Source organism: Monodon monoceros, unplaced genomic scaffold (genome assembly GCF_005190385.1).
Source record: "Monodon monoceros isolate NGI ecotype Baffin Bay Population unplaced genomic scaffold, NGI_Narwhal_1 Super_Scaffold_9, whole genome shotgun sequence".
In the NCBI taxonomy this organism is placed as follows: Eukaryota; Metazoa; Chordata; class Mammalia; order Artiodactyla; family Monodontidae; genus Monodon; species Monodon monoceros.
This window is the reverse complement of record NW_021703786.1, coordinates 12,838,584-12,854,677: the sequence shown is the minus strand read 5'-3', so window position 1 is coordinate 12,854,677 and position 16,094 is coordinate 12,838,584. Positions and strand designations below refer to the sequence as shown.

The 16,094-nt window shown below is 54.7% G+C and overlaps 1 protein-coding gene across 1 annotated transcript in view; it reads left to right on the top strand.

The window, feature by feature from the left end:
* The first annotated feature begins 4,157 nt into the window (after window positions 1-4,157).
* Window positions 4,158-16,094, top strand: part of ABCC3 (ATP binding cassette subfamily C member 3) — a 37,415-nt gene continuing 25,478 nt past the window's right edge. The window contains 8 exon segments of the mRNA XM_029211634.1: window positions 4,158-4,214; window positions 10,639-10,815; window positions 11,168-11,293; window positions 11,501-11,638; window positions 12,467-12,592; window positions 12,823-12,884; window positions 13,586-13,717; window positions 14,954-15,145. Coding sequence (XP_029067467.1) covers window positions 4,158-4,214; window positions 10,639-10,815; window positions 11,168-11,293; window positions 11,501-11,638; window positions 12,467-12,592; window positions 12,823-12,884; window positions 13,586-13,717; window positions 14,954-15,145 — 1,010 coding nt within the window.

Here is a 16,094-nt window from a genome sequence, read left to right as displayed (position 1 = left end):
CTGTCCAGGGACAGGCTCCAAGGGACCAGGAGTTGGGGAACTCAGGACTCCCTCCCTGTTCTCAGCTTAGAGATCCTTTGGTTCTACCCTTCCATGATACTGTGGAATCAAGTGTCAGAGCTTGGGGGCTTAGAGCAGCTGGCCCTGCCCCTCATTACAGAGCTGGGGAAACTGAAGGAATGGACTTGTCAAGGTCACATGACAATCAGCTACAGAGTGCTGGACTGGGAAACAGGACCCTGAGGTATGGCTCCAACTTTGCCAGTGCCTGACTGTGAACATCTGGGCTTCTGGACTCCCGGAGCCTGAACTTCCTGTTGCTCAAGAGCTGTGTGTACCTCCTCGGAGAACCTCAGGGTCCATGGGAGGCTCAGCTATGTTAGGTCCAAGGGATGACTGTCTACCGTGGATACCTCAAATGGCAAGGGAACTGACCACTCCTCTTCCCGACCTCAACGTCTAAACACCTTCCATCTTCCACATTATCTTCTTGGCTCCCGAAAGCTGTTCCAGGCTGTACCCAGTATGGCTGGTGACTGGAGGTGGAGTGGGAAGAAACCAGGAAGGTTCCCAGCTCATCCTCTGAGGGTTTGCAGCGCTGAAACAAGGGAGGCAGGGTCTGAAGCCCAGAGGCTGGAGCTATAACTTTAGCTCTAACTCAGTTACCCCAAAGGCCTGGAGTTCAGGGCTACTCATTGGTGCTGTGCTAGTTTGCATCTCATTTTCATTGTATATTATTCAGGTATACTTAGCCCTGAACCTTTTATCTTAGGGGACTGTGGGTGACCCACCTTGTTGGAAGTAGTTCAGGGAAGCCAGGAGATACCTGAGCCAAGGGTGAAAAGGTAGGGGAGGGGGGACATGATTCAGGCCCCTCTGGGCCACTCGTTTACTCTATCAAGCCTTTTTTTTTTTTAAATTTATTTATTTTTGGCTGCGTTGCTGTGCGTGGGCTTTCTCTAGTTGCGGCGAGCGGGGGCTACTCTTCGTTGCGGTGCACAGGCTTCTCATTGCGGTGTCTTCTCTTGTTGTGGAACACAGGCTCTAGGCGCGCGGGCTTCAGTAGTCGTGGCTCATGGGCTCTAGAGTGCAGGCTCAGTAGTTGTGATGCATGGGCTCAGTAGTTGTGGCGCGCAGGCTCAGTAGTTGTGGCGCACGGGCTTAGTTGCTCCGCGGCATGTGGGATCTTCCTGGACCAGGGCTTGAACCCGTGTCCCCTGCATTGGCAGGTGGATTCTTAACCACTGTGCCACGAGGGAAGTCCCTACCAAGGCTTTTTTGCTAGCTCATCTTCACAGCCTCAGTTTTTCCATCTGTGAAATGGGGAAATAACCCATCTCTTAACTACCTCACAAGACTGTTGTGGAGATCAAATAAGATAGGGAATGTGAAATGATTTGAGAACTTAAAACTCTCTGTTGGTGACAGGTCATGATATTCCTGGGAAGAGGAATAAAGAGAAAGAGATATGAGGTTAGAAGGAGGTGTTAGGTTTGGGAAGACCTACAAAAAAGGGGCTGGCATGGCTGTTGGGCCATGGGCTCCCATTTCAGCTGTCTGCTGGGGAATTTGTGGCTAAATCCATCCACCTCAGCCCCAGCTAAATGTGAGGGCAGGAGCCCCAGGGGACCCACGGACATGCGCACACACATCATGCACTCACACACACTGTGTACTGAGTGAGTGACTTATCCTTTCTTTGACTCTCTCTCTTACCTCTACCCACTTTGGGGTGGATTACCAACATCTCTGATTATGCTTGGGAGTTTCATGGGAAATAAATTGCAAGAGAATGAACTGTGATCAAACAGCCCAGCCATCATGGAGCCAGAGATGCCTCTAGAACAAAGAAGTTGGAAGTGTCCCTTTGCTGCCCCTCGTTGCCCCCCGCCTGGAGGATTACTCCGTTCTGAGCAGTGGGGTTGGGCAGCACCAGTGGTGAAGAGAGTTCACAGAGGAAGGGCTTGGGGCTGCTTGCCCTCAGGAGGTCTTGACCTGTTTGCAGAATTAGCTTTCATCTGGCGGGCTCCAGGAAGTTCCTGGGAGGCTGACTCGGCTTAGAAATCCAAAGGTCCTAACCAAAAAACTGGCAGAGGCAGGGCCCCCGAGGTTAGGCCGGTGGGTAGGAGGCAGACACCCCTCAGCCTACTGGACACCAAACCCCACACCCACCAGGAACCCAGTCCTCCCTGCCAGGCCAGGACCACTAGAATCCCTTCTCTCCATCCCATCTGGGGCAACAAAGCTGGTGCTAGACCACTTTGAGCCTCTGAGCTTCTGGCTTCTGGAAGAAAGATTTTGTCCCTTGCGGCCTTAGGCTGACCTCTCCCAAGCCCTACTGCTCCCCGACTGCCCTGGACCTGGTCTGGAGGGCTGGAGACTTAGGAAAGGAAGTGAGTCAAGGAAGTGGCATTTGGGAGGGCACTTTGCCAAGCCCGCCTGCTGGTCCCCTGACCAGGAAATGGTCTTGGAGCGTGGGGCCAGCCAGGGAGGGAGATCCCAGCGGGGCCTGCCAGCTGACCCGCCCAGGAGGCAGGATCAGAGCACCTGAGTTGTGTCCACCCCTCCCTGGTGTGGCTGTCCCAGGGGCAACAGGTGCAGCAGGATCCTGAGAGAGGGGGTGAGACTTGGATGTGCCACTGCTGTGTGATGGGGCCCCTCCCCTGCCCCACCTGGAGCTGTTCCTGTTTCCAGTGCTGGGGCCAGGTGGTGGTGCTGGGCTGGGGGTGGGTGCTAACAGGGGCCTAACCCTGGCTTGGATTTCTCCTTCTAACTGGATACTCAGGTTTCTAGTCCAGTGGCTCCCAGAACGCCAGCTAGTCTGTTACCCCGTGATGGCCACCCTTCCCCTGAGCTCTATGAAAAGAACTGCAGCAAAGAGGTGATTTGAGGGCAGGCTGTATGGCCGAAAGATTTTTAATATTTCAGGTGATCTGGACACATGTGTTCTCTCTCCAAGGTGGGCTGTCATGTTGGAGCCCTAACGGGGACTGGGACTCTGGAGCTACACGGCCTGGGTTCAAGTCCTGGCGTCAGCCCAGGTGAACTGGGGCCGGTCACTTTCCAGCCACGAGTCTCAGCTGGTGTGAACATTAAATAATAATCTTGGAACACAGTGGTGCTCAAATAAGCAAAGCTGCTGCCGGCTGGCAAGGCCCCTTTCGGAAGCAGACGCGCAGGCCAGGCTGGGAGCCAGGCTTTTGCCCCCACCCCCACCCCCAGGCCCTTCCAAAAGCCGCAGCACATGTGAACAGGCCCTTGCCCTTCCTGCACCTCCATTTCTGCTGAGATAAATGAACTTGTCAGTTGATCCCTTCTCCCCGCCCCACAGGATTAAGGAAGTCATTACTCTTCTCGTGACAGAGGCTATCAACAAGCCTGGGGCCCCAGGGGCTGGGAAGTCCCTGAAGGCGCAGTGGCCCAGCTGGGGCAGAGAGCTCTGGGGTCCTTACAGCCACCTGCCCCCTGCTGGGGTCTGCAGGGATTTCAGTCTTGGTGCCTATGAAGGGGCCCCTGCTGTGTGGTCCATTCTGGGTGCCAGACCTTATCAGCCCCATCCAGCTGTTTAATCACGTTATTAAGGTAGCTGTTGTTGCCATGGAAACTGTGTGGGTGGCAGTGGGGGAGGGGCTGTGGGCCCTCCGAGTGTGCCTCCTCCCGCTGCCTGTTCTTCGGAATGGGAATTGGGGGCCAGTGGCTTGAGAAGGGGTCACCCATCGGGGTCTGTGGGATTGCAGGGAGTATCATGGGGTCCAGGAAGTGACCTCCACCAACTGTGTCATTTACAATTGGCTTTGTTTGGGTCAGAGAGCCCCTCACGTGCCTTGGTGTCAAAGAGAGAGCATCCTGAGTTCCTGGGCATACAGCTGCAGAAGTGGGCTTTGGAGGGTGACTTTCATTTATTTGTTCACTCATTCTTTCTTTCTTTTGTTCAACAAATGCATGGGAGTGCTGTGTCTGTGCTAGGAACTGTTCTAGGCAATGGGGAGTACGCTGGTCAGCAGAACAAACCCGTCCTCACGGAACACATATTCCAGTGAGAGAGGACAGAAAAACGATAAACATAAGAAATAATTCAATTATATACTATCCTAGAAAGTGATAAGGGCTATGGGGAAAATAGGACAGGCCAGCAGGGATGGGGATGCAGGAGCACGATGGGGGTTACAGTTCCAGTTTTCATTAAGAAGGTCAGGGTGGACCTCCACGAGAAGGTGAGGTCTGAGCACAAGCTTGCAGGTGACCAGGGCATGAGGCACAGCACTGCTGGCTTGAGGCAGGCACAGGCCTGACATTTGGGAACCACACTGAGGCCAGGAGGCAGGTGGGATGAGAGAGGGGAGTGGGGAAGCTGAGGTCAGAGAGACAGGGGAGCAGATAATGAGGGTCTCGAGGCCCCCTTGGAGACTTTGGCTTTTACTATGAGTGAAATGAGGAGCCCTTGGCAGGTTTTAACCGGAGAAGTGACATGGTGCATCACTAAGACGTCTGGCTTAGGTTTCATGAAGACTTGCCTCCAGCTGCTGTGCTGGAGGAGACTGCTAGGCAAGCTGCAGGCGTGGAAGCAGGGAGGCCGGAGAAGGCGCGACGCCACAATCCACGTGAGAGTGTGGGGTGGAGAGAAGCAGTCGGATCCTGGATGTATCAGGGAGATCCAAATGAAGATGCCTTTTTATAGATTAAAAAGGGTTGAATGTAGCCCTTTCATATCGTTCAGCCTAATAATTTGAAGGTAGAGCGGACAGGATTTGCTAAAAGTTTGGGTGTGGGCTGTGAGAGAAGGAGAAAGAATCAAGGATGACTCAGAGAGGGCTTCCCTGGTGGCGCAGTAGTTGAGAGTCCGCCTGCCGATGCAGGGGACGTGGGTTCGTGCCCCGGTCCGGGAAGATCCCACATGCCGCGGAGTGGCTGGGCCGGCCCGTGAGCCATGGCCGCTGAGCCTGCACGTCTGGAGCCTGTGCTCCACAACGGGAGGGGCCACAACAGTGAGAGGCCCACATACCGCAAAAAAAAAAAGGATGACTCAGAGGATTCTGGGAGAAGGAAAGCATTGCCCTGCATCAAGGTGGGCAGGTTGGAGAAGGGGGGACAGGCAGGATTTCCGTTATGAACACGTTGTGCGTGACGTGTCCTGTCGTTGTCCTAGCGAGCAGTCTGAGGTAAATAGTCTAAGGACACAGGCAAGGACAGATACCCACTGTCTCCTGGAGAGGGCTCTGCCCAGCTGGGACATGCGTATCTGAAGGAAAGGAGCCCAGGCCAGATCTCCCTGTGGGTCAAAGCCATCATCTGGTCCTCCCAAGACCTCTTGACTGTTGCCACAGTGGAACTTGTTTATGAAACCAAAACAAGGTCCCGGCAGCCTCTGCTCAGTCACCTGCTTCCTCCAGTGTTGTCCTATTTGAGTCAAGGTGCTTTGCTGTTCATTCTCCCCCCTTGCGGGGAGCTGGCTGGGATGCTGTCATTACTCCCATTAGTGTGGAGACTGAGGTTCAGGGAGATGAAGTCTCCAAAGAGGCAGCCCACACTGGGTCCTCTGCATCAGGGTTTGGTTCTCCTCGGGACCACTCCCTGCCTGCCTCAGAGAGCCCTGACCCTGACCCAGTGAAAGTGGTGATTCCTGGTTGTGCCTTTGAACTCAGGCTCCCGTCTACCTATACACTCTCTCCCTTGTCTGTCAACGCACAGACCTTGTCTGTCAACGCACAGACCTTGACTCACAAGGTCAATCTGGGCTGTTCCTCATACCTGGCCCTGTGCTGCGAGCTGGAAGTTGCGAGGCAGGAGAGGAGAGGAATAAGAGTAGGGCCCAGTGTCTATCCTGAAGGGTTCACGTTGCTGTAGAGAGAGGATGTGTTCACAGGTGCAGGTCCAAGCAGCACAGGGTGGGAGAGACCCCAGCTCGGTGCCACGAGGCCTGGGTGTCCGTCCCAGCTCCCAGCTGCCGGGTGTCCTTGGACCTGTTGCCAGAGCAGGTGGAGCCTCTGCCTTTCCTCTTGCCTAACATCGTTCGTCGTCTTCTCTTTTGGAATAATGGCCACGTAAGTGCTATAGTCAAATGCTACTGAAACATAAGGGGTGTTGATCCCTCTCAGCTGATAATAGTCACTTATCAGGCTGTTGAGAGCGTACAAAATAAAGCAAGGAGAAGCCCGCTGGAGGCTGGGGTGCCCCAGAAATGCTTTCTGTAGGAGGTGAAGCTCAGCTTGGGCCCAGAGAGGTTGGCAGTTCACTCCAGACCCGAAGACCAGATGGTCAGAGTTGGGGGTGGCCTTGGGCCAGCTATCTGGATGGCAACTAAGTGGATGGGATTAACGGGCTTGCCAAGCATTAAAGCAGGGTGCAGCTGCCCCTTGACAGTGGAATGGATAAGTGCGTGGGTCCATTCATACAACGGACCAGGGGCAGAAGTGGGGGGGGAGAATCCATACTCACACTCAGAGCCAGGGATGACGCCCCCAAACGCAGTGCGGAGAGAAGAAGCCACACGTGAAAGACCCAGGAAACGTGTGATTTCCTTTATAGGAAGGTCCCACGTGGGCAAAGTCACATGTTGTTGGAACTCAGAACAGTGTCCTCCTGGGATGAGGAGTGGCTTGGAGGGGGCGCAACAGGGGCTTCTGGGGGTTGGCAATGTCCTGTTGCTTGATTCTAGTTCTAGTTACACAGGCGTGTTCAGTGTGTGAAAATTCACTGAGGCGTATACTTAAGCTGTGTACTTTTCTGTAAGTATACTATACTTGGCTAAGAAATGTGGGGTTTTTTTTGCGGTACGCAGGCCTCTCACTGTTGCGGCCTCTCCCGTTGCGGAGCACAGGCTCCGGACGCGCAGGCTCAGCGGCCATGGCTCACGGGCCCAGCCGCTCCGCGGCACGTGGGATCTTCCCGGACCGGGTCACGAACCCGTGTCCCCTGCATCGGCAGGCGGACTCTCAACCACTGCGCCACCAGGGAAGCCCAGAAATGTTTTAAAGAGGAAAACAATATGGGCCAGGGCATCTGTCTCCCCTCTCCTGGTACAGCGTGATCAGGCCTACAGAATAACCCCTCTCTGTGACCCAGTGCCCAGCCCAGGGCCATGTGCCCAGTGCTTAGCAAGAGTCTTCTGGTCCTTAGCTCGCATTGCTTGAGCGACTACTGAGTACAGGGCTCTAGAATTCAAGATGTACACAGTACAACCTCTGCCCTCCGGGGTTTGAGTGAAACGCCCCAAAAAAGCATGTGCCTGGACCTCATGCTCCCCAGGGTCAGGGACAGGTCTGTTCCGAGTGTGCCTCGCCCCGCTGCCTGGCTCATAGCAGGCCTTTATCAGAGCGTCATCAAGTGGAAGACGTACTCCAGAAGGCGGCTCCATCGTTAGGTGCTGACTTCAGAGCAGGAAGGGTGCTCAAGATGGGAGAGGTGGGTCCTAAGCCGGGCCCACCACCCTTCCCTGTAGGGATCTTGACAAGTGGAAGAAATAGGGACCAGGCTGAGCGAAGGTGTAGGAGTGAGACTCTCAGAGCAGATTTAGAGTGAAGTGAGTTTGGCAGTGGGGGACGGGAGCAGTGGGAAGGCAAGGAGGGGTGCTTGGACTTGGCTCCAGGGGCAGCAGGAGCCCCTGCAGATCTGGGGCCATGAGGCAAGGGGCACAACGCTGCCTTTCAGGAATCTTGCAGCCATGGGCAGGTGCTTTGGAGGCAGAGGGCTGACTCAGATGGGATTAAAGAGTGAGGGTAGGCTGAGGAAAGGGAAGCAGGGTGTGCAGACCACTCCATGAAGTATTTTCTTAAGGTGGGTAACTCAGGCACATAGGTAGTTTGGTAGTTCACAGAGATAGATAGGTAGGTATGTAGATAGATAGTTCAAGGCCAGTTGTGGGACTTGAATGCCATGCTTAGACTTTGTCTTCTAGGCAGTAGGAAGCCACTGAAGGTTTAGAGGCTGGGTGTAAGATTATCCTTTTGTTTATTCATTTATTCAACCAATGTTTAATTTAAGTTATTTAAGCACTTTGTGCCGGGCACTGCTCTAGGTACTCAGGATACATCAGTAATGAAATAAGATTCTTTCCTTCAAGAAACACACGTGCCAGCAGAAAGAGATGAGAGAAAACATAATAAATTTCTAAATTATGTAGCATGTTAGAAGGTGGTAGGTATAGGGAAAAGAAAAAACAGAGAAAGGTTAAGGGAGTGGACTGGGAATGCTGGGGGTAGGGTGCAAGTGAAATATTAAACAGGGTGGTCAGCCTAGGCCTCAATCAGAAAGAAAGACTTATGGATGTCTAAGGGAGGAACGTTCCAGACAGAGCAGCCAGTGCAAAGACCCTGAGGCAGGAACATGCCTGTTATGTTCAGGAATAGCAGTGAGGCCACTGGCTGGAGTGATGCAGGAGAGGCGGTGAGAGAGGTCACAGGTTGGCGGGAAGGGACGCTGTGAGGGGCCTTGTAGGCTCTTGTACGATGTGTAAAGTGGAGATGTCCAGTCGGCAGTCGGATTTAGAGTTGGGTATATGGAGAGTGATGGGGTAGAGAGATAAACTTGGGAGTCATTGGCATGTAGGTGAGACTGGAAGAGATTGCCCTGGGGGTGAGTGCAAATGGAAAAGGAAATGGAGAAGAGGAAAGGACTGAGCTGCGGGGCACTCTGATGCCAAGCAGGGGAACCAGTAAGGAGACTTAGAAGGAAAGACCAGGGAGGAAGGGGAAGACCAGGAGAGTGTGGGCAGCGATCTGGGCCCATAGGGCATGGAAGGGAAGAGACCAGAACCCCGTGGAAATTGCTCGGGAAGAGGTGGGGGCCTGGGCTAGGCTGATGGCTGAGGGGCCAGGTGGGAGGGGCCTCGTGGGAGATGTTATCATCTCAGTGTTACCCTGGAAGAAACTAAGGCCCAGAGAGGTGAAGGTCAAGCGTCTTGCCTAAGGTCACACAGGTATTGAAAGGCGTAGAGCCAGTCGTAGTGAACAATATTTATATAGTCAAAGAAGTGTGAACTGTGAATATTTATTTAACAAAAGCCTGTTATGTTTCTACATGGAAAGTTGAGGAAGTTCAAGTGGAGAGAATGTAAGAGAGGTACAGCTTTAACTTCCAGAACAAAAGAAAAGAGTGATTATCAAATAGTGGTAGATCATGTAACAATATTAAAAGCAAAAAACATAGAAGTAGCTACCAGAAAAAGTTAGCATATTTGAACATACTTACCCCTGGAAAGTGGAACTAGGGGTGGGGAGTGATGAGGCAGGGTACCATTTTCTTTTCATGTACCTTTAGAATTATGTGCATGTTATAACTTTGACAAAAATAAAAATGACAATTATTTAAACTGGCAGTTAGAAGGTAGAGGGTTCTATCTTCTGGTGTTGAGTTGTCTCTAGGTGAATGGGATTGTGGGTGAGGTTTGGGTTTTTTTTTGGCTACCTTGGGTCTTCGTAGCTGCGTGCAGGCTTTCTCTAGTTGCAGCGAGCAGGGGCTACTCTTTGTTGCGGTGCATGGGCTTCTCATTGTGGTGGCTTCTCTAGTTGCAGAGCACGGGCTCTAGGCACACGGGCTTCAGTAGTTGCGGCACGTGGGCTCAGCAGTCGCAGCACGCGGGCTCTAGAACGCTGTCTCAGTAGTTGTGGCGCATGGGCTTTGTTGCTCCGCAGCATATGGGATCTTCCTGGACCAGGGATCGAACCTGTGTCCCCTGCATTGGCAGGTGGATTCTTAACCACTGCGCCACCAGGAGAGTCCTTTTTTTTTTTTAGTTGTTTATATTTTATGAGTTTCTGTAAAGACAGTCTAATACTTTGCAAGAAGGGAAAAAATGATTAGTTCATCGGTGGCCTTGGGGGAAAGCCTTGGTAAAATATGTGTTTGAATGTGTTCCCCCATCTCTTTCCAGAAAAGTTCTTAGGTGCAAAGACAAAAAGCGGTCTTGTCTGGACTCAGTGGTTCCCCAAGACACAAGACTGTCAGTGCTAGAACCAGGACAGTTCTATGCAAACTGGGTTGGTTGGTCACCCCAGCTTTGTTTACAAAGCTCTCTCCACATCCCCTTGCTCCTTTGAGTTCACACCCACTGAGGAGGTAGGTGGGGCAGGGATGGCTGCCCCCAGTTTAAAGGAGAGGCAACTAAAGCTCAGAGAGTCTCCCTATCCCTTCCCTGGGACAGCCTTAGAGAGAAAGTGGGCTCTTCAACCATGTGTATATATTGCTTTGATAAAATTAAAAATTAATTTAAAATAAAAGAGCGGAAATCTAGAACAACAGAAAGCAGACCAGTGTTTGCCTGGGAGGGATGGGCTGCAGAGGGGCACAAAGGAACTCGTGGAACGGTGGCTTATTCTCTGTCTTTATGGTGGGAGCAGTTTTGCAGGTGTGTACAACTGTCACTCATTGGATTGTGCTCTTCAAATGGGCGTGGTTTATTGTGCTTAAATTAAACATCAGCTCGAGAGACAGAGAGAAAATATGAGGAAATGGAGCACCCTTAGCCTCCTGGAAGAGCTCACGCTCGGGACGATGCCTGCCGGTTTGCACACTTAGACTTTCATATTCACACACCTTCTGACCCCCAGAGCGCATGGAGCAGCTCTCTGGCCCACCCCCCTCCCTGGAGCGTGAGCCCAGGGCTGCACAAGGCTGCCCCTGAATTCTTCTCTTTGTCCCCAGGAATCCAATCTGTCCGTGCACACAGACAACCCGGACTTCACTCCCTGCTTCCAGAACTCCGTGCTGGCCTGGGTCCCCTGCATCTACCTGTGGGCTGCCCTGCCCTGCTACCTGTTCTACCTGCGGCACCGCCACCAAGGCTACATTGTTCTCTCTCGCCTCTCTAGGCTCAAGATGGTCAACGGCTCAGGGCTCTCCTACGGGTGGGACCAGGACCTTGGAGATTCTCCTTTTAATGGGTCCCTTTCCCCACCCTCAGTGACTGGTCTGGGCTCCCCAGCCTCACCCTCCCTGTGCTCAGGGCCATGGCAGCCTGCCAGTTGGGCTAAGATAATCTCTGCTTGGGGAAGTTCAATCAAGTTCTCCAGCAATGCTCTCCCCACCCTGGAGAAGATTCTGGCCAGTGCCCAGCCCAGCCCTTGGGGGCAAACCTGGGCGGGTCTGTTGGTTTCAGGAGCAAAGGCTCCTCCCCAGTGGGGACCATCCCTTTCTTTGGGGATGGAGGCCCCAACATGTGCCCTGTTCATAGGCCTTGGGCGTCCTGCTGTGGTGTGTCTCCTGGATTGACCTCTTCTACTCCTTCCATGGCCTGGTCCACGGTTGGGCCCCTGCTCCCATCTTCTTTGTCACCCCCTTGGTGGTGGGGGTCACCATGGTCAGTGTGGGACCAGGGGATCTGGGTTGGGGAGGATCTCCAGTGGGTTGTGGGATTGTGATGGGGGAACCATGGGCTCTGAGGAGAAGGCTGGACACCTTAGGAGTGGGTAACCCCAGAAACGTATGGCCATGTGGCATGGGGAGGAATGGAGGCAGGTCCAGATGTGTGTGCTCCGGCCCAGCCTCCCCTGCCCTCCCTGCACAGCTGCTGGCCACCCTGCTGATCCAGTATGAGCGGCTGCAGGGGGTTCGGTCTTCGGGGGTCCTCATCATCTTCTGGCTCCTGTGTGTGGTCTGTGGCATCATCCCCTTCCGTTCCAAGATCCTTTCAGCTTTGGCACAGGTAAGCGGAAGAGAGGAACCTGCCAGGTCCCCTGCTGTCTAGGGATTGTCCCCAGAGCTCAAGGTCACTGCTGGGTCCCAGGCTCCTCTCTTCTGCCCCTACCCAGCTCCCAGGACCTCCTCTGCTGTTCAGTCCTTTTTGTGTCATTCCCTACTTGTATCTCTGCTGAGAAGCAGACTGGTGAGCCGGGTGAGGACCACTGTAACCCAGGGGAATGCAGCAAGATGCAGCCGTTGTTGGCTGTTCGTGGGAACGTAGCAGCCGCCACCAAGTACGTGTCCGTTCAGTGAGAGCAGGTGCGCAGACACGAACGGTTCTGGCTTTCCTGGAATCCCGTCGTCTTGTTCTCCCTTTTTTCCCACCTCCCTCAGTTCCTGGCCTTCCTCTGGATCTTCAGTGGTGCGCGGGCGTGGTAGGAACACTGGGGATCAATCTAGTGTCTCCGTTTCTCCATCTCAAGAGGAGGCAGTCAAGTATATTCATAAGAGCACAGGCTGGGAACAACCCACTTACTCTTTGTGATCTTGGGCAAATTCCTGAGTCATCTAGAGTCTCATTTCGTCAGTTGCAGACTGAGTATCATAAGATTTCCTACCTGTTAGGGAGGGTTAGACAAGGTGATGTAGATGAGCAGGGCAAGTCTCCACAGGACAGTGGATCCCCTATGACATTTCCCATCTCTCAGAAGCCTCTGGGCAGGGGGACCCAGGTACCCACTTTTGCTGACTTCTACCCCAGAGGGGTCTGGTGCCCCAAAGGACTCCTTGGGGCAAGGGCTGCAGGCCCAGGGCTTCCCAAGCTCTGAGGCTGCTCTCCTTTCTCCCCCAGGGCAAGATCTCAGACCCCTTCCGCTTCACCACCTTCTATATCTACTTTGCCCTGGTGCTCTCTGCCCTCGTCCTCTCGTGCTCCAGGGAGAAGCCACCGTTTTTCTCCCCCAAGAATATCGACCCCGTGAGTCTTAATGGAGGTGGGTGGTAGTGGGGGTGCCACAGCCCACCCCTCAGCCCAGCCCTCACCAGCATCCCCCATCCCTTCCAGTTCATTCCATCTTCATGTCACCTCCACAGTGTGCACACTGGGGCTTGGAGCAGGAAGGAACGGGGCACCCTCCTCCCTCTGCTCTGCCTAGAGAGGGTGGTGTGCCCTCCTGATGTCCCCTGCCCCACTCTTGCACCTTCTAGAACCCCTGCCCCGAGGCCGGAGCTGGCTTCCTCTCCCGCCTGTCTTTCTGGTGGTTTACAAAGTGAGTTGGCTCTTCCCCAAGCCTGGGGGCCCGGGGGACGGGGAATGGGGAGGGATAGTTGGGGGATGAGAAAGAGGAAGGGGAGCAGGCCAGGAGTTCAGGGGCCTGAGGAGCTGTGAACCCCAGTGGGCGTGGGGCAGGCGAGGGTGGGAAACCTGTCTGTTTGGGCTGGGGGCTGAGTACAGAGGCCGGTCCTGGTCCAGTTCTGATCCCAGGGCACAGGCCAGACCTGTGTCTGGCAGGCCGTGGGGACAGGCCTAGGGTCCTAGAAGGAGACCATAATTAGTTCCCAGCTCTTTGGTCAGGGGTAAGCTTGCAGCTGTCATTCCTTGGGCGCCCCTCTGAACAGCTAGAGCAGGAGAATTGTGTCTGTGACCTGGGTGACAGCCCGTCAACCATATTGTACTGAGGAGGCTCCTCGGGCTGGGGCTCCATCCAGCAGGCCTTGTCATCCCCCAGGGCCGCGGCCAGCATGGATTTTGTCATCAGTGCCCAGGAGTCAGTGGGGCATCTGGGAAGGAGTGAGAAAGGGCTGGGAGTAGGAACTTGGGGTGGGAGGCAGTGACCCCCATCCTGCTCACTGTGCGAATAAAGGAACACTTTCCTTGGCCACAGCTCCCTAGGGACACCCTCCTTTCTGGAGACCCTTGTCCCCAGGCTGCTAAACTCTGACCCAGGCTGGTGCTGCCTGTCCACTCCAGGTTGGCCATCCTCAGCTACCGGCGGCCCTTGGAGGAGTGGGACCTCTGGTGCCTGAACAAGGAGGACCGCTCCCACGTGGTGGTGCAGAGGCTGCTGGAGGAGAGGAAGAAGCAGCAAGAGCAGGCAGGGCGGTGAGGCGCCCCTCCTCCCCCGTCCCCGCGCCCACCTACCCCCACCCCTTCATACAGCCCAGGTCTCCTGCAGGCGAGGCTGGTAGACCCAGGAGATCAGATGGCTGGGCGTGGGGAGAAGAGCAGGTGCAGGTGGTCCTGGGGTGGGCAGCTCAGGCCTGGGTCAGCTCTCCCAGTGCTACTGATGCTGGAGGGTGGCTGACACTTTCGTAGCACTTACGCCGTCCCAGGCATTGTCCTTATCGTGCAGACTAACGCGGTTAATCTCCGACAGCTACTGTGCAGGTTCTATTGCCTTTGTATTCCAGAGGTCACTGAGGCACAGAGGTTTGATGATGCACCCAAGGTCCCCTGGTTGGTGGTGGCACAGCCAGAATCCACACCCAGCCGTCTGGCCCCACAGCACTCACCACTGCCCTGCCCTGCCTGACTTGAAGGGTAGATTCCAGGGACTTCCCTCAGGAGGGGAAGGGGCCGGGGGAGGAAGGTTGAGGCCAGCGCCCCCTCTCAATCCTGCTTCCTGCGTGGAGGCAGGGGCTGGAAGAGATGACCCTGTGGCTAAGGGCCTGCCCACTGGCAGCCTGTCTCTGGCCAACTACCCAGCCAAGAAAGCTGAGGTTCTGAGCCCTCCTTCTTCACCCACGTCCTCCTCCACCCCCCACCCCCCAGGACCGAAACCCCTTCCGCCCACAGCCTGGGGCCCAGAAATCCCATGCTGGTTCCACCTGAGCCTCTGATGGCCGACTGGCTGTGAAGGAACCAGGGACATGGACTTGCTCAGCAGTGTCTTGGGCTCATGGCTTGGAGCCTCTGGAAGACCTAATGGCCCCCAGGCTGCCTGCTGCACCCCCTCTCTGTCCCTCCACGCCACCTCCCCTCCCTCCCTGCTCAGCTTGCCAGTGACTAGGCCACTAGCCAGCCCTGCCCATGTCTCCCTTCTTGTCAGCATCCTCCCTGGAGCCAGCCCTGGGCGGGGCATGGAGAGGACCACAGGTTGGGAATTGCTGGGTGTATAGTCCTTGAGGAGGAGTTAAGGCACCCCTTCATATATCCTCTAGCACCTGAAGACACTTGGGGATTCTCAGCTGGAAAGTCTCATTGTCCTTCCCCCTCCCAGTTCTGAGAGCCAAGGAAGCAGCTCCCCCTCCTACCTGGTCCTCGCCAGCCCCGGTGGCCCTTGGCTTCACGGAGCCCATGTGCTCATTCCTACCCACTGCTCCTTCCTCCCCGGACCAGACACCAGGCTGCGGAGGCTTCTGGGAAGAGACTGTCCAGCGAGGGTGAGGTGTTGCTGGGGGGCCGGCCCCAGGCTCGGGAGCCCCCCATCCTGCGGGCCCTGATGGCCACCTTTGGCTCCAGCTTCCTCCTCAGCATGTGCTTCAAGCTGATCCAGGACCTGCTGTCCTTCATCAACCCACAGCTGCTGAGGTCTCTCTCCACGCTCCCTCCCACGCAGCCCTTCCCGGGGCAAGGGGCTGGCTGGCTGGCCGGCCTCGGGGACAATGGGTAGAGAGAAGAGCCCCAGACCAGGAACCGAAGGGGCTATCCCCACTTTCTGTGTGACCTTTGGCGAGTGGCAGAGCCTCTGCACCTCATTTCCCCATTCACATCCAACTTATCTGGACTAAGTACAACTGCCAGGTACCCTGATGTATACATTAACATACATTCTCTCTTTAAATCCTCCTGACAATCCTACAGAGAGGTGCCCTTTTCCCGTTTTACAAACAAGGAAGCAGAAAAGCGAAAAACAATCCAGAAAATGAGGAAATAGGAACTCAGAGAGGTGAAGTGACTTGGCCAAGGGTACACAGCTGGGAAAGATGGATTTGAGTCCAGGGCTCTGAACTCCATCTACGGTGCTCTTTCCAGATGATAGGCTCCGCCATCTATCACGTGAGTGGCTTGGTCTAGAAAGAGCTCTCAAATGAGGGGATGGGAAGGAGCTAGCAGCTGAGCCCTCAATCCTCTGGCCCTCCAATCGTACATTTGTGCATTCATTCATTCAGTGAACATATTTTGAGCCCCCAGGTCCCAGAATGGTGCCAGACACTAGGTATACAAAGATGACTAAGATATGGTCTTAAAGTCTTGTGGGAGAAACCAATGTGTAAGTCTATTAGAGCACAGTGTGGGCGGAGGTGTACTTAGGTGTCTGAAAAAACCCCAGAGGAGCAAGGAAGCCAGCCTGGGAAGGGGCAGGGTACACTTGCCAGCCAGAGAGCTTATCAAGTTTGGAAAGACAGGCAATTTGCTGACTAGGTGAGGAAGGAGGGGAAGGTGCAAAGTCACAAAGGCCTGAAACAGCATAACTCAGGAACTCCAGGTACTTCTGAATGCTGTGGCGGGGGTGGGGGTGGGTGACCAAAGTGAGGGT